General features: G+C 62.7%; 2 protein-coding genes across 2 annotated transcripts; one reads left to right on the forward strand and one right to left on the reverse strand.

The window, feature by feature from the left end:
- The first annotated feature begins 619 nt into the window (after positions 1-619).
- Positions 620-9,175, forward strand: ARL8A (ARF like GTPase 8A). The gene is made up of 7 exons (XM_033843902.2): positions 620-1,035; positions 5,209-5,289; positions 5,595-5,668; positions 6,998-7,091; positions 7,286-7,353; positions 7,585-7,655; positions 8,118-9,175. The coding sequence occupies exons 1-7, from the start codon at positions 913-915 to the stop codon at positions 8,165-8,167; spliced, it is 561 nt and encodes a 186-aa protein (XP_033699793.1). The 5' UTR covers positions 620-912; the 3' UTR covers positions 8,168-9,175.
- Positions 9,176-12,203: 3,028 nt separating this feature from the next.
- GPR37L1 (G protein-coupled receptor 37 like 1) lies at positions 12,204-16,569 on the reverse strand. Its single transcript, XM_033843975.2, has 2 exons — positions 15,758-16,569; positions 12,204-13,445 (listed from the first exon to the last, which is right to left on the reverse strand). The coding sequence occupies exons 1-2, from the start codon at positions 16,343-16,345 to the stop codon at positions 12,639-12,641; spliced, it is 1,395 nt and encodes a 464-aa protein (XP_033699866.1). The 5' UTR covers positions 16,346-16,569; the 3' UTR covers positions 12,204-12,638.
- Between the last annotated feature and the right edge of the window lie 2,816 nt (positions 16,570-19,385).

A 19,385-nucleotide genomic window follows, 5' to 3' on the forward strand; every position in this document is an offset into this window, starting at 1 on the left:
GGGCTCAGGGGGTCCAGCAGCCCCGGGGTTGGGTCCTCCCAGGACCAGCATCTCTGCAAGCCCCACACCTCCTACCGCCAGCTCTCCTGAAGAAAACTTTGGTTTTTACCAAAACAGGCCAACTTTTTTCATTTGCCACAAACCTCCCTCACGGGAAACCCCCCACAGGACTCTCTCTCTTTAGTATCATGGTGGTCCCAGTAAAAGTCACTTTGGGCCAGAGGCTTCCTAAGCAAGTGGCCCTGGTACCTCGTGGTTAACGAGGCCTCACAGGTGGATGTTCCCCTCCACTGGGGCTCCGGTACCCAGAGATGCTCAGAGGCAAGGACTTAGGGAACAAAAGATCTTAGAGACATCGTCCCCGCTTCCTGGGAAGCCACGGAGCACCATCCTCCACCCTGGAAATGGTCCCGCTCAGCGGGGCCCTCGCCCACCTCGGGCCCACCGCCCTGTAAGAAGGAAGCGGGTGCCAATCGGGGCACAGCAACCCGGGAAGGCGAAAAACAATCGGAGCTCTTTCCCCAAGGGCCCCTAGCGCACAGCAGCCCGGCCCGCCCCGAAGGCCGCGGGCGCCCCGCCCAGCGTACCCGCAGCCCGGCCCGCCCGGCCCGGCCAGGAGGAGCGCGCCCGCTCGGGGGCGAGCAGGGCCGGCGGCCGCGCGGGCGGAGGAAGAGGACGAGGAGGAGGACGACTGCGAGGAGGACGGCGACCGGGAGGAGAAGGACGCGCGGAGGCCACACCCATCGGCGCGCCGATCCGGCAGCGAGTCGTCGGCGGCCGCGCGCTCCAGCCGAGCCTCCGCCCGCACCGAGTCCGGAGCCGGGCCGCACCGGGGAGGGGCCGCTCCGGCCGCAGCGCGAGGGCACGAGGGGCGGCGGGGAGCCGGCACCGGGCGCGGCCGGCGCAGCGACCATGATCGCTTTGTTCAACAAGCTGCTGGACTGGTTCAAGGCCCTCTTCTGGAAGGAGGAGATGGAGCTCACGCTGGTCGGGCTGCAGTACTCGGGCAAGACCACCTTCGTCAACGTGATCGCGGTACGGGGCGCCGGCCGGCCGGGCCTCAGGTCCCCGCCGCGCCCAGCCGAGCGGGTCGCCGCCTGGCGTGGCCGGCACGGCTGGCGCCGGCGGGGAGACGCGGGCCCGGGCGCGCGGGGCCTAGCACGGCCCTGGGGACCCGGCGGCGCGCGCCCGGGCCGGGATGGCACGGCCGGGCGCAGGGGCGGGGGACGAGGGGACGCGGCCCGGGCCCCAGGACCGGCGGCGCCGAGGGTGTCACGAGGCCAGAGGGACCGCCGCCCGCGGAGACGGGCCCCCTCCGGCGCCCGCACCCTGGCGCATGACGGGGCGAAAGTGCAGGGCCTGCCCGTGCGGCGCGCGGAGGGTCGCAGGACGGATGCCCGCGAGGCTGGGGGAGGGGGCCCGGGCCGGCCCGGCCCCACCCCGGGGGATTAACCCCTCCTGGCCGGAAGAGGAAGCCCCGGTGCTATTGACGAGGGTGTGTGGGGGGAGGGATCCCTGGGGGAGTGGAATCGGCAGAGGCCCTGGGCTCCAGCCCAGACTCCTTCTCCACGGGGAACCTCTCCCCGACCGTGGCGTCCAGCTGGGGGTCCGGGGAGGACGCACTGCATCCTAAAGGGAGCTCGGAGTCCCCGCCTGGCCCGGAAGTTGCAGGGGAGAAGGAGGTGCTTCGGACCCAGAGGATGAGTTGGAGGTGGAGGGGCAGGTCCACTCTGGGGACACAGGGGAGAGTGGCTCTGAGGGCTTTGGGTCATCAAGACCAAGGTGGGCAAGTGTAAGCCTTTCAGCGCCAGGGCAGTGGTGGGGAGGAGTTAAAATCTGCCTCGAAAAAGGGGAAGATGAGCTCCCTGGGTGTTTGAGCTGAGCTGCAGTAGTGGCTGCGGCCTGCATTTCCGAGAGGGCTGGGCTGGGCATGTGGGGCTGAGGAAGGCTTGGGCAGAGCTGAAGTGTCCGGGGACCCGGCCCTCGTCCGCAGACGGGGGTTTCTGAGAGCTGTGGAGTGGCCATACATGACAGGGGTCAGCAGAGAAGTGTGACCTGCCAGCCTGGGTACCTCCCCTGCCTGCCTCCTGCCCACCCTCGAAGAGAAGGGTGGAGGGAGACTGGGGGGCAGGTACCCCATGATGGCGTGTTTGGGCACTGGCTTCCTTTCCCAAACGTGTTTGCGATGACCTCTGCCCAGGGGCTCCTGGCCGCTCACCCAGCAGCACAGGCTCTTCGGGCCCAGGCTGGGTTTGTTGGCGCGATGGTTCCTGGGCTCCTGTCTGCCCAGGCGCTGGCCCTTGGTCGCAGGCTCCTGGTTAGACCTGGTGTTGACTTGGACTCCAAAAGCAGGAGCGCAACGCCTGGCCTCGGGTCCTGCGGGCCTGTGGCTTCGCTCCGAGGTGCCGAGATCGGGGGGCTGTCTCCAGGGAGAGGCCGAGAGGGGACCAGTCGGTGCCGCTGCTACTCTCGTGGCTCAGCCTGGGCATCACCTCTGGTCCCCAGGGAGTCTCTCCTCCTAGAGCGTTTACAAAGCTGTGTTCCTGGGCGGGGGTCCACAGGAACCCAGGCGGTTCCGTGTCCTGGTCGTGTCCAGAGAATGGGATGCTCTGGCAGGTCAGAAACGGAATCCAAGAGTCGCAGGTTTCACTGCCAGGGTCAGGAGTTTCCGAGGGGTGCAGCGAGGGCTCCCCTCCCCCAGCCGGGCCTTCATGTTTATGACATAAATTTGCCACCTCAACTCACACATCCTGAAAGTGCAGCGTGAATTTCCCTCGAAACAGGCTTCTCCAGAACACCCATCCCTCGTGGGCTGCAGTGGGAGTGCCCGAGTCCAGAGTTCTCAGCTCCTCCAGGGCCACGGCATTGTCGCCCACCAGTGTATGATCCCAGTGGAGTGTCTTTCAGAAAGAAGTGAAGAGTCAGGACCCCGGGCTCTGGCCCGTGCCCACCACTGACCTTCTGGATCCCCTTTGCCTCTTCTTGTGGCCTTTCTTTGTCTTAGCTTTTACCCATTTGGGTTTTTTCTACTCCTTGTATGAGTCCGACTGTAAATGGAAATTGAGCTCATGTGTAAGCTGCTCCTCTGGCTAATGTGAGCTGGGAAGCGTCACAAAGAGATTCTCCAGCGCATCTGAGAACCCAGAACTCCTGTCTGAGTTCTGAAAAAGTTGTGCTGCCAGAAAGTGGGAGATGTTTTGCCCGAGGGAAACAAGAGGCCATTTTCAGATACTCACAAGTGTGAAAGGCCATCCAGGGGAAGAACTAACTTTGGGGTACCCGAGGGGTAGAGCTGGGAAGGTGGATTTTTGACTCATTAGAAAGCACTTTGGAGTGTTGGAGCTGACCCAGGAGGGATGAGCCAGAGGACATTCAAGTCTGAGCCAGGGGTTCCTCCAGATGACGTTAGGGTGCCTGCTGACCTTGAACGAGGAGCTTGTGAGATCTGAGGCCTTAGCCGGGAAATGCAGTAGTGACTGGTTCCAGCTTAGCTCTGATTCACAGCTGAACTGGAAATACTGAGGCCGGGGAGCCTGGCTCCCTGAGGGTCCTCCTGGAACCCTCCTTTGTCCAGGATCACACTCTGCCAGGCTGGGCTTTCCATTTCTATGGGAGCCTGGGAATGTTCTGGGTGGCCAAAGAGCATGATGGTTCCTCATGTATGGAAACCATTTCCAAGCACTTTGTGAGCCCCATTTGCCAATTTTTAGGAAACCAAAACCCTTTTCTGCCATTTCACAGAAGGAAACCCTGAGGCCCAGAGAGGTCCAAGTGTCTTGTCCAAGTTCCTCCACGATGAGGGATAAACAAGAGCTGGGCTTCCTTCCTCAGGACCACATTCTTCATCTGCCCGGTTGGGGATGGAGTGGGCTTGGGCCCAGTGGGTGCCCCATTCCACCTGCACCCTGTTGGGGTTCGTGGAGTTAGCCCCCTGCTTAGCCAAAAGCAAACCCTCGTCAGGGCACTCCCTTTCCCTCACTGTTAGAGGCTCTTGGACCCTTTTGATATCTGATAAAAACAGAGACCCTTTCCCCAGAGGCGTGTACATGCAAACAGAGATGTGCACATACAGACTGTGCGCCCCTTCGGGGGGTCTCCGAGCCCCCCTTCGGCCTCCAGGTTAGGAACCCTCATCCGTCTTATCTTGAGCGTCAGTCCTGGGCATTCAGTGCTCACATCCGAGGGACTTGGTGAACGAGCTCAGGTGATTCCTGAAGATAAAAGGGAATCCATCCGTCTCATTCAGGGGGGGTTTCATTCAGACTCACAGGCTCTGAATGAGAGGCCATCCTGTCCTACACTTTGGCCGATGGTCAGAGCCCCTGACCACTCTGTGTGGCCTTAGGCAAATTACTCCTCCCACCTGGTAGAAGACAGTGACATCGTAAGGGAACAAGGCTGTCCCCTCAGGTTCAAGGTTAAGTAAGCCCCAGCTCCTTCAGCCTGCGTCTGGGGGAGAAGCGGAGGTGTCCTACATGTGAACGTGGAGATGACCTTGAGCGGAGTTTGGTCTGGCCTTAATAGAGTCCTGTGGCTAGTTTAGAACAATCTTAGAGACAGTTTAGAGGGGAGACGTGGGAATTGTTAGAATCTGAAAGTGGGTTATGGGAAACAGAATTACGGTTAACTTCTACTTACTGGGTGAACTCACCCATGTCAGTGTAGACACGGCTCCTCTCCCAAGAGCTCTCGGTCTAGTCGGGGTGCACGGTGAGGGGTACCCATCCTACAAATGGGTACAGTACAAAGAAACCCGGAAGTTGCTTGCTGCGCGTTGCCTTTGGGGCCTGGCTGACTTACCGACCCTCGGTCTGATGAGAACATTGACTACCACGTGAAAGTGTAAACCTAGATTGTTTAACGTGACCTGCCGCACCGGAGGCTAGATACAGAAAGGGGGCTCTGGTCCAACAACAGAGAGGTGGGTTAGACCTCAGGAAGGACTTTCTCTATCCTGGTCGGGCGACTTCGAGGGGCCTCTTTGTCACGGGAGCTCGGGTGTGAGGTGGACACCGGGCTTGGTCATGGCCCGTCTTGCTTGAAAGCAGGGGGCGCGCGGGAGCTGCCCGGGACACTGGGGCGCCTGAGAGGCTCCGGCCTGGCCTCTCTGCTTCATTCCCGCAGCCTTTTGGTCCGTGGCCGCCGCGGACAGCGCATCTGGGTCCTGGCGATTTTTGCCCCTTTTCCAATTCTGACTCTTCCTTCCAGTCGGGACAGTTCAATGAGGACATGATCCCCACCGTGGGCTTCAACATGCGCAAGATCACCAAAGGGAACGTGACCATCAAGGTGCGCGGCCGAGCTGGCCCCTGGGCGCAGGCCCACGGCCGCAGAGGATGTGTGTGTGCGTGTGCACGTGTGCACGTGTGCGCGTGTGTGCACGTGTCTGTGTGCTTCGGGCCTCCGGAGGAGAAGCTAGAGGAAAGCAGAGGCTTGGGTCCGACCGGATAGTTGGGGAAAGAGCTCAGGTAGGCTTAGGAGTCGGGGACGTAGAGAGAGAAGGAATTCCAGTGGGGCGGGCGGGGGGGCACGTGGGAGCCAGGATGGACTGGGGGCCTGCCTGCTGCTGACACCCGCTCACCTCTCTTGCTCAGCTCTGGGACATCGGGGGACAGCCCCGCTTCCGCAGCATGTGGGAGCGCTACTGCCGAGGAGTGAGCGCCATCGTGTAAGTGTGCAGCAGGGCCATGGTCGTTGCCAGGTGACTCACACCTGTGTGCAGCTGCCTTTGCTTTGACACATGCTCTGGACGCCCACCAGCCAGTCTGAGAACCAGAGGACTGACCACTTCATGCTGAAGCATCTGTGTGTCCCTCCTCATCTCCCTGCCTACCCCCAACCCAGACTCACCCTTATCCTGAATTTTGTATGATTTAGTGGTTCATTCCCTTGCTTTTTTTTTTCCTTTCATTGTTGGCCGTGCCACACAGCTTGTGGGATCTTAGTTCCCCAACCAGGGATTGAACCCAGGCCCTTGGCAGTGAGCGCCGAGTGCTAACCACTGGACTGCCAGGGAATTCTCTCCCTTGCTTTTTAAAAATAATTTTATTCTACGTATATATATGCCCAAACAAAAGATCATTTAGCTTTTGTTGTTTGGTGTTTCTTTTTTTCGCGGTACACGGGCCTCTCACCGCTGCGGCCTTTCCCGTTGCGGAGCACAGGCTCCGGACGCGCAGGCTCAGCGGCCACGGCTCACGGGCCCAGAGTCTGCGCGGCATGTGGGATCTTCCCAGACCGGGGCACGAACCCGTGTCCCCTGCATCGACAGGCGGACTCTCAACCACTGCGCCACCAGGGAATCCCAGCTTTCGTTGTTTTTAATCTGATTTTTAAATTTAAATTTTTATGTATTTTTATTTTTTTATAGTTTTTAAAGGTGACACTCCATTTACAGTTATATCAAAATATTGGCTCTATTCCTCGTGTTGTAAAGTACGTTTTTGTAGCCTATCTTACACCCAGTAACCAGATTTGTTTTTATTATTCTTATTATTTAAAAAAAATTTTTGGCCGCACAGCATGAAGGCTCTTAGTTCCCAGACCAGTGATCCAACCCTTGCCCCCTGCAGTGGAAGCTCCGAGTCCTATAACCACTGGACCACCAGGGAAGTCCCCAACCTGATTTTTAAAAAAACATTTTGATGCAGGAAAGTCTTCTGGGGCTTCCTTTGCTGTTTTCACCCCCTTGTCTAGCCAGCCCTGCCCTGAGAACGTAAGCGGGTCACTCTGGGAAGGACTTAGGTCTAATCCTATGGGGCCCAGCGCTGCCACCGGAGCGGCAGCTTCTCCAGAGGTCTGGGGGATGGGACAAGGGCCGGCCGCAGCAGCCCCTGCAGGTTCTCACTCCCATCGGTTCAGAAGACATTCTCAGAGCACCTGCCTGAGCCGTCCCAGGTGGCGGAGACCCCGGGTGTCGAGCCAGAGCTGCTGCAGCTCCTTCCCCCCCAACCCCGCAGCCTGTGGTGTCAGCTTGTCCCCACCTGCCGCCCCCCAGGTACATGGTGGATGCCGCTGACCAAGAGAAGATTGAGGCCTCCAAGAATGAACTCCACAACCTACTGGACAAGCCCCAGCTGCAGGGCATCCCGGTCAGCCCCGAGTGGAGTGGGAGGGTCGGGGGCTCGGCCGGCCGGGGACCGCTGGGGGCAGGTGGGGGTAAACACTGCTGGCGGTGGGGAGAGGGAGGGGTGTGGATGCAACGGGGCTGCGGAAGCCAGCCCCCTTCTCGGGGCAGCCTGGCCGTGGCTGCCCTGGACCGAGCCCTGCCCTCCCTTCTCGGCAGGTCCTAGTCCTGGGCAACAAGCGAGACCTCCCGGGAGCCTTGGATGAGAAGGAGCTGATCGAGAAAATGTGAGTTGACCACTCTTCCCTGTCCTTCCTCCCTGCTCCCCAAACTCCCAGGCGCCAGAGCGGAGGGCTCGTTGCTGCTCTCGGCGCCCACCGCTTGGTGGCGCTAGAGCGCGCCTGCCCGAGCCCCGCCCTTCGCCCCTCCCCCTCCCCGTCCCTCTATCCCCGACCGGCCCCCGGCCCCCAGCCCCTTGCTCAGTGGCAACCTCAGCAGACAGCTCTGGTCCCCTGCAGGAATCTGTCTGCCATCCAGGACCGAGAGATCTGCTGCTACTCCATCTCCTGCAAAGAAAAGGACAACATCGGTGGGTCTGGGGGCGTCGCTGCGCTCGCGGGGAGGGGCAGGAGGGGAAGGCAGCCGGTGGCTCTCTCCTTGGAGCCCGGAGCGCCGTGGCTCTCCTGGGCAGGACAGGCAGCGGGAAGCCCCGATGCTGAGCATCACCCCAGCTCTGCCGTCAACTGGTGTGTGATCGTGGGCAAATCCCCCCTCTCCTTGGGGCTCACTCCCTGCCTGTGACGTCGTAGGGTCGGACCCTTCTGGTCTGAGGGACTCGTCCTATGGCTCCGTCTCTTTCACCGCAGCCAGACGCCCTTGCACCCATCAGGGGCTGTTCGGAGCTTGGCAGCTGGAAGCTGGGCTTGTGATGCCCTTGGAGTTGGCCCTAGCTGCAGCGCGCCCCCTTCCCCCCGCCGCCCCGGCCAGGTGTGTGCTCTACCCTCAGGAGAACCAGCCCTGAAGCCCTGTAACCTCCTCTCTTGCCCCGCAGACATCACCCTACAGTGGCTTATCCAGCACTCAAAGTCACGGAGAAGCTGAGACTGCGGCCCCGCCCCCTCGGACCAGGGACCGCCCTCCGGATCTGAAGCCGAGCTCCCGCCCCCTCCCCCCGCCGCCCCCCAAGCCCACCCCTCCTTACTTGGTGTGGGGAGGGGCCCTCTGGGGGTCCCAGAGTCCTGTTCTGCTGAGGTTTGAACTCCCGATTTTATTGTAAAATAAATTGCTCCCCTCCGGTCCTCTAACCTCCCCCCTCCCCTCTCCCTTTGTCTCTCCGCCGCCCTGCTTCCCTCCCCCTCTGAAGCCCCGCCCCACAGCCCCGCCTCCTCTCCTGTCCCGCTCCCTGCTTCCCTTTCCCACACTTCTGTTATTGTCCTGTGTGTACAGTATATATATGTATATATATTTTAATTTTTTAATTTAAGCAAAGACTAAAATCAACCATTTGATGCTGCAGGGGCCAGTCAGGATCTGGGAGGGGGCGGTCTGGAGAGAAGGAGAATAGCGGGGTTAGCTGGGGCCGGTTCAGATCAGGAAAGGTGAGGCTGGCACAGGGGCAGGTACCAGCCCAGGCGCGGGTGTCCGTCCCCACGTCCCGTTTGTCTCCACTTCCCAGTCTGGCCTGTCTCCGCAGTGTTTGAATGTCACAGGCTGACGGGAGCTTCCGGAGACGCCCTTCTCTGCCCCCAGCCTCAGCATGGCCACCAGGCACAAGCAGGCGCCGGAGACCGGGGGCCGAAGGGGCAGGAGGCCAGCGCCCTAGCAGCCCCTCCCGCCTGTTCCTGGCTCCCAGCTCCGGGCCGTCACCTCCACGGGCCACCTCATTTTCTGTTCTCGTTTTGCAGAGTTGCACAAGGAGAGAACTCGGCATGGGGGGTTGGTTCTTTGGGTTTTGTTTTCTGTTTGTTTAATGATTTGTAAAGTGATGTCCCTCTTCCTTTTTTACACTTTTCAGCTCATATTTAACCTCTGTTTGGAAAATGATTCTTGTAACTGTACATTTTTTTGCCTCCTAACAACAACAAGAATAAATGACAATTTTGTGTTGGGGGGGTGCGCGGTGCGGTTTTTTTTTCCGTCCACGGCCCGGCAGGCTGGGGACTCTGGTTCCCGACCCTGGGCGCACCCAGCCAAAGGGAGGCACGCGCTCGCCCGGGCGCACAATGGCCCTTCACAGAGCAGCCCCCGCGAGCGCGCCGGCTCCTGCCCTGCCGCCTCCTCTAGTCGGACCTTCCTGTGTCCCCAGCTCTGAGCCAGCAGCTGCCAGGGGAATGGAGGGGGTCTGTGTCCGGAACTGCCCGGCTGCACCCGGTGTGTGCGGGACGGAGCCCGCTTCCTGGAGTCTGTCCAGGCCCCCACCTGCAGCCAGAGGTGGCGGAGCCGGTGAATTGTCCTGGGGGGCGCGGGGGCAGTGCCGGGCCTGCAGAGCCCACGGCTTACCACCCTTAGTGGCTCCTCTGTTGGTGTCCAGGCTGCTGGCTTCCCGGCAGAGGCCGTGCCCTCCCTTCCCTGCCCACCCCCGGCCCCTCCCAGCCCACTCCACTCCTAGAGCTGGTCCCCTCTGCCCGCAGCCGTGGCCTCGGAGGCTTGCGCCCCGCTTCCCAAATCCGGGGCCATCTTGACCCACTTTTACCGTAAGCCCCGCCCCCTGGCTCCCCTCAGCCTGGAGACGGAGCGGCCCTGCGGAAGGTCCGGCCCTGCTGAAGGCTCCACCCCTTCTCGCCGCACCTCTGCAGGGAGGAAGCCACTTGCACCGTCCTGGGAGCAGGGCCTTCCCTCGTGGCTCTGAGCTCACCGGCCCTTCCTCGCTGCTTCCTCTTGGAGCCTCCTGGTCATCAGAACCGCAGGGAGGAATGGCCTGCCTGGAGAGGGCTTCCCCACTGCCGGGGAGTTTGGGGAGAGAATGCAGATGGAATTTGGCGGAGGGAGCTAGATGACTTCAGGTTCCCTGCAACCCCTAAAGGATAGGACACGTGCCCCCTGGTCGAGGAGGTCGAAGCTGGGGCCGGGCTGTCCCCTGGGCCCTCGTGGCTGCTGAGGTGGCTGGAGATACCACGGCCTGGGAGGCTGGGACAGGACCAACAGTCACTGGTCTGGCGAGCAGGATGGGGAGTTTTAGGGATGAGCTGCCTTTCTCGCCTCCTGCGTCCTCTGAGGAGATAAGACAGGATGGGCTGGTCGCCAGCAAGCAGGCATCCTCCTGCCCCAGTGCCTGCACCCAGCACACAGCAGGTGCTTCGTAGGACAGACTGCGTATATGTACACCAGCATGGGGGGGGGGCCCTTTGCACGCCTGGCCAAACCTGCTCTGCAGTTCTGGAGAATTGAACCCCCAAAGGGAGGGAGGGAAGGAAGGTGCCAGGCGTCATGCCGGGAGCTTTATGTATCTTGTCTCATTCAATGACTCCAGGCCTCTGTGAGGGGGGGTTATTCCTGTTTAACTGATGGGGTCCAGTAACTGCGTCCAGTCCGGCCCAAGGGAGGCAATTCTCAGTGCAAGGTGCGCATACTGACGGAGTCAGGGCGGCTCAGTGGGTTGGCCCTCCTTCCACCTGGCTGACATCAGGGCTCAGGGTTGGTCCCCTAAAGACCCAGCTCAAGTCCACTGCCAGCTGCCACCCCACCCCAAGCCCAGGACCCCTAGGCAACAAATGCCACATTGTTCCCCCAGCTGGCCTAGCCGGAGAGACAGTGGCTCTTTCCCAAGGCCCGCTGGCCTGCTGACTAATCCTGCAAGCCACTCACGTTGGCGGGGCCCAGGGCAGCGGTGGTGGCAGGGCCTCAGAACCGCAGGGAGGGGCAGGGGCCCCTTTGTGGCAGAGCCCCCAGACAGGATGCGGCGGTGCCCCCTCCCCGCCCCCAGCCTCCCATCCTCGGCCTGCGCGTCCCGCCTTCACCCTGGCCCCCCTCCTCCATCCCATAGGAGGCTGCTGGTGCATCTGGGACTGGGGCTGGGGTGGGGGGAGAGGGAAGGGCCCCGGTCACCTCAGCACCGCAAGCCTGCCCTTGGTCTCCTCTCCAGCCTGCTCCCCCCACCGTCTTAAGTTGCTGCAGACAGAGCTGGGGGCTTTGGTCACTGTGGCAGCGGTCGGCCGAGAAACGGGTGGGTGTCTCTCCAGCACAAAGAGTGTGCACCATCGCCTAGCAACGGCCTCCCTCTCTCTTGGCATCACCCGTCCTGAGGGTGGGTGCCAGGGGGAGAGAACAAGGCCATTAAGATCCGCAGGAGTGGGGGAAGGAGGCTTGGCTCCAGGCTGAGGCCAGGGGGTATGGGTGGGGTGGGCAGAGGAGAATGGGGCCCAGGGCACTGGGCAATGCCTGTGCCTCCCCGACCCTGCCCTGGGGACCCTCCTGAGGCCCTGCGCAGGTGATCCAGGCAGAGCTGGCAGCAGGAGCTCCGCGGGAGCCCGAGCTGTGCGTCAGATGGGAAGGGTGGGCTCGCGGGGCGGGGAGTGGTCTGTGGCCTAGGCCAAGGTGTCCCTTTGTTTGACCTCATGCCAACTTCGCTGGGCCCGGGTGGGGCTAAGGGGCCTCTGGAAGGGCCCCCTGTCGTGGGGGGTGGGGGGAACCAGAGAGAGGAAAGAAGGCTCTGTGGGGCTGTCGATGGAGCTCTGCCTGCCGGGAAGGGGGTGGGGGGGGCGGGCGGGGGGCAGGCAGCTGGGCCGTCTGTAGGCTAAACAGTCTGTTCTAAGAAGCCAAACAAGGGCAGCTCTCAGAGAGGCTGGAAGCCCCCCAGGCTGCTGGTTGCCCTCGAATGGGGGCTTTGTGGGGAGGGAGGAACAGCAGCGGGGGCTCCCGGGGAGATAAGTTTGCAGCCTTCTACTTCCCAGGGACGGCTGGGCTCAGGCCAGCCTGAGGACACAGTGCCCCAGCTCCCAAGCCCCTCCGTCCACTCTGCCCTCAAAGCCGCAGGACCCCAGGCTGGACAGGACACCAGCCACAGGCCAGGAAGGGCCAAAGGTGGCCAGGAGGGCACTGCCGGGATGTGGCACAAGAAAGGCCCGTGGGCACAGGGGTAGTTCTACCTAGTTTATTGTTTTCCAAGAAGGGTCTTCTACAGGGGAGCACCTGACCGGGATTGGGGGGGACCGGGCAACCAGGGTACGTCAGAGAAGGAGGAGGACAGAGACAGAAATGCTCCTGGAGAAAAGACGGCACCTGGAGGGGGCGTCCAGGGCTGGGCCCATCCTGTGCAGAAAAGAGACCGGTTGCTGGCCCCTAAGGCCCCCGTCCAGGATGGGCGATGCCGAGAGGGGCAAAGTAAAGTGTAGTCGGGCTCCAGATGGAGAGGGGAGAGTGAGGCTGGGACCAGGTGAGGTTCTGGCTCCCAGCCGGTGGGATGGAGAGTCTCCGGGCAGCTCTGAGGACCTGGGGGATCACCGCCCCCCAGCAAGAGGACAGGCGGGCCGCCCCCGAGAAGGGGCTCGGCCGGGGGCTCCGACATACCCAGACCCCGGCCGGGGGAGCCGAGTCCATCTCTGGACAGAGCTCCCCCTGCCACGGTCGGCCAGCCTCAGCAGGGCGTGCCCAGGGCCAGGAGCGGGGGCGCCTCCCGGGGCTTGTGGAAGTAGACAGAGGTGGACAGCCCCGTCTGGAGCTTGGCATCGGGGCCGTCGGTGGCTGCCACCCCGCCGCAGCCCTCGCAGCAGCAGCAGCAACAACAGTCCAGGAAGGCGCGGCCCAGCGGCCGGCACACGCACAGGAGGAGCACGGGCGTGGCGGCCGCCTTGAGGAAGGTGGCGAACTGGCCGACCAGGCCCAGGAGGTCCAGGGTCTGGCGGGTGAGCGTGGCCGAGAGGTAGGCGGCCACGACATTGCACACGTTCTCGGGGAGGGTGCAGAGGGTGTAGACGGCGGTCAGGCCCACCACGGTGCCGCTGAGCTGGCCCTCGCGCCGCTCCTGCTGGCCCGGCCGGCACTCCGGCTTTCTGCCGGGCGGGCCCCACACCCGCCACGTCACCAGCTGGCAGGTGACCGTGAAGAGGACGGGCAGGCAGAAGTAGCAGCCGAAGGACCACCACATCCGGGCGTTCTGGTAGGTCAAGACCAGCGAGTAGAGGGACTCGGGCAGGCGGGCGGAGGGCTTCATGACGCACGCATCCACGGGGCCCGCAGCGGGGCCGGGCTCCTGTACCAGCTGCCAGAGCAGGAGCTCGGGCGCAGCCAGCGTCATGGAGCCCACCCAGATGACCGCCAGCTTGGCCAGGATGGACGGGCACGGCTCGATGGGCCTGGCCTCGGGCAGGGTGCTGGTGGCCACGTGGAAGCGGTCAATGCCCAGGGCGCAGAGGCTGAAGGTGGTGACGCCGAGAGAGGAGACCTGCGAGGGGGTGTGGTGGAGGGAGAGGCGGGGGTCAGCCCCAGGCAACCGAGGGGCTGGCTCAGACTGGAAGCGCACGGCAGGTGTGGGAAGGACAGTGGTGGCACCGCCATTCAGGGGCATTTCAGGTCTCATGGCCAGGGTCTGACGGGACAGACTGGGCTCAGGCGGGACCAGGGCCTTGGTGGACGGCAGAGCTGAGGTTCCCCTGCCGGCCGCCCGACTCTTGCACCCACTGCCTTGCCTCTGGGCCCAGGGACGAGCGACCTAGGCCCTACAGCCCCTTGTGCTCCTGAGACTTTGGGAAATCATCTCTGAGGACAAACATGGACGGAGACGTAGGGCTTCTGGGCCTGCCGGGTGCTTGGATGGCCTCACCCACCACGTCCATGGGGGGAGTGGCCCAGGGGGTGCAGGGCATACACTCTCCCACCCTCCTCGCCCTGCCCGGAGAGGCCCAGGGCCAGCCCGAGTGGGGATGCAGTGGGCCTGTGCCCACTCCCCGCAGGCAGCTCACAGAGCACACAGGAAAACCACCCTGTGAGCAGAGAGGAAGCCAGAGCAGCAGGGAAGAAAGTGGCAGAGAGAAGTGACGGGGCTGGGGCGGTGCTCCCAGCTCAGATGATGGCTGGGCACACTCAGGGCTGTGCTCAGTGCCCCCCTCCGTCCAAGCACTCCCCTCTCCGGCTGGCTCCTGCCCCATCTCCAGGCAGGCCCCAGGCCAGGGCTCAGGCTAAACAACACGCCCTCTCCTTTCCTGCATCTCAAAAATGGCCCCAAGCTGTATTTAGCTGCCTCCTGTTCCCTCCTGGGGTCTCCTGGGGCCTCCCTACAAAAGGGTGCTGGGCGGTGCATTCGTCCCTCCATTCTCACCCATCACCCCAGCCTCCAGGGAGGGCTCAGGGGTCACCTCTGTCCTCCAGGCCGTGGAGGGGGTTAGGCGGCAGCCTGCGTATCAGGTGTGTTGGGACCCACAGTCGGGCAGGGGGCAGGGCCGGGCTCTCCTCGGCCGCCAGCTCCATGCAGACAAGCGCTCACAGGGGTCTTAGACCTTTCCCAGTAAAATCCACCACGTACTGAATTATTTCAGTCCTAAGCCCTTTGTAGACGTCACACATGTGAGCCTTCAGGGACTCACTCAGCTATGGTGATGGTGGTCAGCCCCGACTCACAGAGAGGGAAGCAGAGGTTTGGGCAGGCTAAGTGGCTAACCACGGCCACTCAGCAGAGCCCGGGCTCTGACCCAGTCTGCCCAGTTCCAAGACCCTGGCTCTGACCTCCCACAGCTCTCCTGGGCTCTGAGTGCCAGGTCACTAAGATGCAAGGGCTGTCCCCGGCCGGAGGGCCTCTCTCAGGTCTGAGCAACTTGGGGCCACCGTTAGGTGGTCTCCCTGGGCTGGGAAGGTCAGGAAAGGGCTGTACCGCCCGCTGAGCCTCAGACAGTCTGTCCGGATATGAAACCATCGCTAAGTCACGGGACGGGGACAGAGCTGGGAATAGGACAGTGTCCAGACGCTGATCCTAATTCCTTCCCCACCCAGGCCGGCTGCCCACTCACTCAGCATCTCCCATTGTCTCGGGGGGAAAGCAGTGTTTGCGGGGAGGGAGGCCACAGTCACCCCGGCGCTCATTCTTCCTCCTCCCACAGCGTAAGTAACATGCAGAATGCCGCAGGCTGATTTCCCGTTCCTGGGCAGACATGCTGGCCTCGCTGTGTCCCACGTAAATGCACACATATTGGTGTATCTTTGCACTGTTTTGATTAAGCTGGATCCGCGTGAGCAGCACATCTATCAACACCCACGTGCTCATCCCAGCGTGCAAGTTCCCCGAGGTGGGGCCAGTGGGCACCTTGGAGCCGCAGCTGGAGGGCCAAGTGGTCTACCCTCTGGTCAGGAGACAGTGAAATGGGAGGGGAGCTGTGACCTGCCCAGGGACGCCCCAATACGCCAGGGACAGAAGCTGACGCTAGCGCCCCTGCTTTAGCTGCAGCCCCAGAACCAGCTCTCTCCTTCCAGAGGATGGAGGAGACGTCTGACGGTGATGGCGGCGACGAGAGTCGCAGTGAGGGAGGGTCTTTCCTTCCTTCCGTGTTTGCACTCCCGGGAGTGGACACAGACTTGACCCCAGGGCCCTGACACCCGCCTGCTCGCTCGGGCACCTGAGAGCTCCCAGGAGCCAATCCTGCATTTGTCTTGGGGGAGAAGCAGCGAGACAGAGCCCCAGGCCTGCGGGGCCTCGCACACCCTCGCAGCCCACCTCCGGCAGCGCCCCCCCCCCACCCCGTGGGCTCTAGCGGGACACACACTCACCTCCACGAAGGGCACAGCCCGGCAAGACACGTCACCCAGCAGCCTCTGCTTGGTGATCTCGTGGAAGATGATGACAGGGAGGCAGAAGAAGAGGACCAGGAAGTCCCAGAGGGCCAGGCTGGCGAGGATGGAGTTCCAGGCGCTCTTCAGGTAGTAGCTGTGCCACACGATACACATGACCGCCAGGTTGCCCACGATGCCCACGGCGAACAGCGCCAGGGCCAGGAGCAGCACGGCGTAGGCCCCGTAGGAGCTCTCCGTCACCGGGTACAGGGGGTTCTGGATCTGCAGCCGCCGGCCCGGCGTCCCCGTCGTGTTGCCCCGAGGCTCCTGCCTGCTGCCCCCAGGGACCACGGCCCGGTCCGGGTGGGCGCTGGCGGCCACCTGGGGCTCGGTGGGCTGCGGCCCGGTGGGGCGGATGGGCCGGGGGTACTCAGCCCACTCCTGGGGCACATACTGCTGCACCCCCTTGGCCTCCTCCTCGGTGCCACGCCCGCCCCGGCGCAGGGGGACGCCCCCGGGGACCCTGCCGGGACCCGCCGCTAATGCCACAGCGAGACAGATGGCCAGAGGCCACGGCCACCGCATGGCCGGATGAGCGGCAGTGGCTGCCCACAAGCGGAGGCGAGGCCGGACCGAGTGCAGGGCCGACTCGACGGGCAGCTGGCCGGTGGGCCCGCCCCCATCGGGCGTCTGGCATTGCCAGCCGGCTCCGGCACCCCCTCCATCCCCACCCCTAAGCCACCAGGCAGGGCAGGGCTGGGCCCTCTGCTGGACACAGGGCGCTCTGTGCCATCCGCAGGACACGCCTCCCCGGGCCCCCCGGGCAGCAGCGCTCAGACCTGTGCGGGCCCCCAGAGGCCGGGCGCCCCCGGCCTCAGACGCTGGGGTCCTGGGGGGCGGGGGCGGGGGCGGGGGCAGGGTGGGGTGGAGGCAGGGCGCCGGCCCCTCCTCAGGAGGCTGGATAATCACTGTCGCTGTCATTTACTGAACCTGATGAGATCCCACACTCAGCCGGCTTCTGGATGAACCCTCACCATGGCCCTGCGGGGCGAGCGCCCTCATTCCCGTGTCTCGGGCTGGAGAGGTGGCCAGTCACTTACCCAGAGCTAAACCTGGCCCAGCTGGCCCGGGGCCTGGGCCTGACTCCAGACCTTCTGACCATCGCTGTTCTCAGTGGGCACGGGTCCACCTGCTTCCCGCGAACCACACAAAGTTCCCCTGAAAGGAACGGCCGCCCGAAACTTAAAGCACCGCGTTCTGATCCGGACACAAGGTGGGCGGACGTTTGCAGCAACAGGTCTTTCCTGAGCACCTGCTGGGTTCTAGACACTCGGTACAAAAACCTAAAAGACCTCTGCCATCAAGGAGCCTTCAGTGCAGGGCGGGGGGGAATAAATATGTAAATAAATAATTATAGCTTAGGGATGGATGCTATGAAAGGCAAGGGAGCCCGGAGGAGGCTGGAGGCATCTGGAGGGCCTCCCAGAGGGGGCAACTTTTAAATGGACCTTGAGGAGCGGCTTCAAGCTCCCCAGACAGACAACAGGGAAGGAAGGGTGCTCAGGGAGAAGCAGCATTTGCAAAGCCACGGGGGTGGGACAGCAGGGTGCAGCTCAAGGACAGCAAGGCGGCCAGCAAGGGAGCAGGGAGGGGCGTGAGGGCAAGGAGCCTGGGAGGCGAGCAGAGGAAGGACCGGGAAGGGCCTTGTACTCCAGGCCCGGGGTGTACGCCTTACCTTGGAGGAACTGGGGGGCTGCGGCTTGCGGAGCAGAGGACGTGGCTTGAGCACGTCCCTGGGGAGGATCCCTGACGACGGCTGGGGTCACGCAGCCCGAGGCAGGGGCACCTGTCAAGACGCAGCTGTCTAGAAGATGGTGAGAAGCGGAGTCCAGGAAAGCCGAAGGCTGTGCGTGGGAGGGACAGGTCAAAGCGGTGACAGCGAGACACTCACCTGGGCAGGAAAGGTGAGGAGTCTGGTGTGAGGTTGGGCGAAAACCTCTGCTTGTGCAGGTGAGTGGTCTGGGTAGAGATGCAGGAAAGAGGCACCTGCGGCCTAAGAGAAAGGCTGCAGCAGGATGCAGAGGTACGGGGGTAGAGGTGGGGCTGCGGCTGCCCAGGGCTGTGCAGACACTTAGCGGGGAGGGCGCAGGATGAGGCCCCAGGAGCTCCCACACTCATGAGAAAACGAAGAGAAAGTGAGGAGAGGAAGTGGCTGGGTTCCCGCTCCCTCGAGGCCAGAGAGGGAAGGCGCGCCATCTGGGTGGCCAGAGACAAAGGTCACTCACAGTCCGTCAGCAGACACCAGCCGGGGCTCCCGGAGTGGGACCAACCCAGAACTGACTTTCCGAGAAGACCTTCTGACCAGAAAGCTCTGTCCTACACAGAGGCCCAACGTGCTGTGTGAAAACAGGGGTCCAGGGAAAGGGGACGGAGGAGGCGGAGGAAGAAAAACCTCGTGCACCCTCAGGCAAGATAAGGGAAGCATCTTGGGCTTCTGGAAGATCTTACCTTTCAGCCTTCTTCTTGTTTATTCTTCATGTGGGAACAGGGACATGGGGGCTGCAGGGCCGGGCTTGTCTGGGCCTCAGAGTGTCACAGCGAAGATGAGAGGCCCATCGAGAAATCAGACAAGGACCAAACTGGCCCCTTCGTTGTCGCCGCCCCAGCCTCCATGGCAGAGGGAGGCCAGGCCTCCTACCTCCACCTCTCCGGCCTCAGGAAAGGGCCGAGGAAGGACTGCAGGAGATGCACGGGGTCTGAGCATCCTGGGGTCCACCCTCGGAATGTGCTTCCCGAATCCTGGAGGGCTGCCCCGCAGCCCACCCCGCAGCAAGTCAGCGCCTTCACACCTGCGGCTCCCGGCACTTAGCTGCTGTCCTTGAAACCCAGCACCTGCCTCGTGGTGGTTCGGGCAAACAGAGTCATCACCAGCCATTTAGTGAGCGCTCACCAGTGCCAGGCCACCGTAAACGCTTGGTAGAATCATCATACTTCATCTTTACATTCTTACCCCAGCTCAGAGAGGGAAAGTAACTTTCCCAAGGACACACAGCTGGGATCCAAATTGCAGGTTTGTCCAACTCCAAAGCTGAAATTCTTAGCCACTCCTTTGCGTAGCCTGACAGAAGTTCAAAAGGGATCCTGAAGAGGCTCTACACCACCTCTCGTATTTTTCAGATGTGGAAACTGCAACCAGGGAAATCGAGCGCCAGGGCCAGGCACACACCAGCACAGCGCCGACCCCAGCCCGTCAGCCCTCTGCTGCTTCCCGACTGCACCTCGGGGCAGGAGTTCTGTAAACCCTGGCCGCTGCGAGGGCACCCTGCCTGCCAGTCCTGGGCTCCCTTGGCTCTTTGGGGCAGTGGGGATGTCAGAGGCCACTAGGTGGAACCAAATGTTCAGAGATGGAAGTTCAGGACTGCCTGCGCTCTGAGCCCTGCCCACAGACCCTGCGGCTGTCGGAGTCTCCACCGGGTGGGTTCCCCGGGCCGACCCCGGGGGCTGTGGAGATGCACCTGCAATTCCACCCCACCCTCCTGGGGTGCCCAACTCGGCCCCCTCGCAGGTCGGCCTCCCCAGCCGAAACTCCTGTCCTGGACCAAGCTGGTCCCCTACTCAGAGGCAG

This window comes from Tursiops truncatus, chromosome 1, assembly GCF_011762595.2.
Source record: "Tursiops truncatus isolate mTurTru1 chromosome 1, mTurTru1.mat.Y, whole genome shotgun sequence".
Classification (NCBI taxonomy): Eukaryota; Metazoa; Chordata; class Mammalia; order Artiodactyla; family Delphinidae; genus Tursiops; species Tursiops truncatus.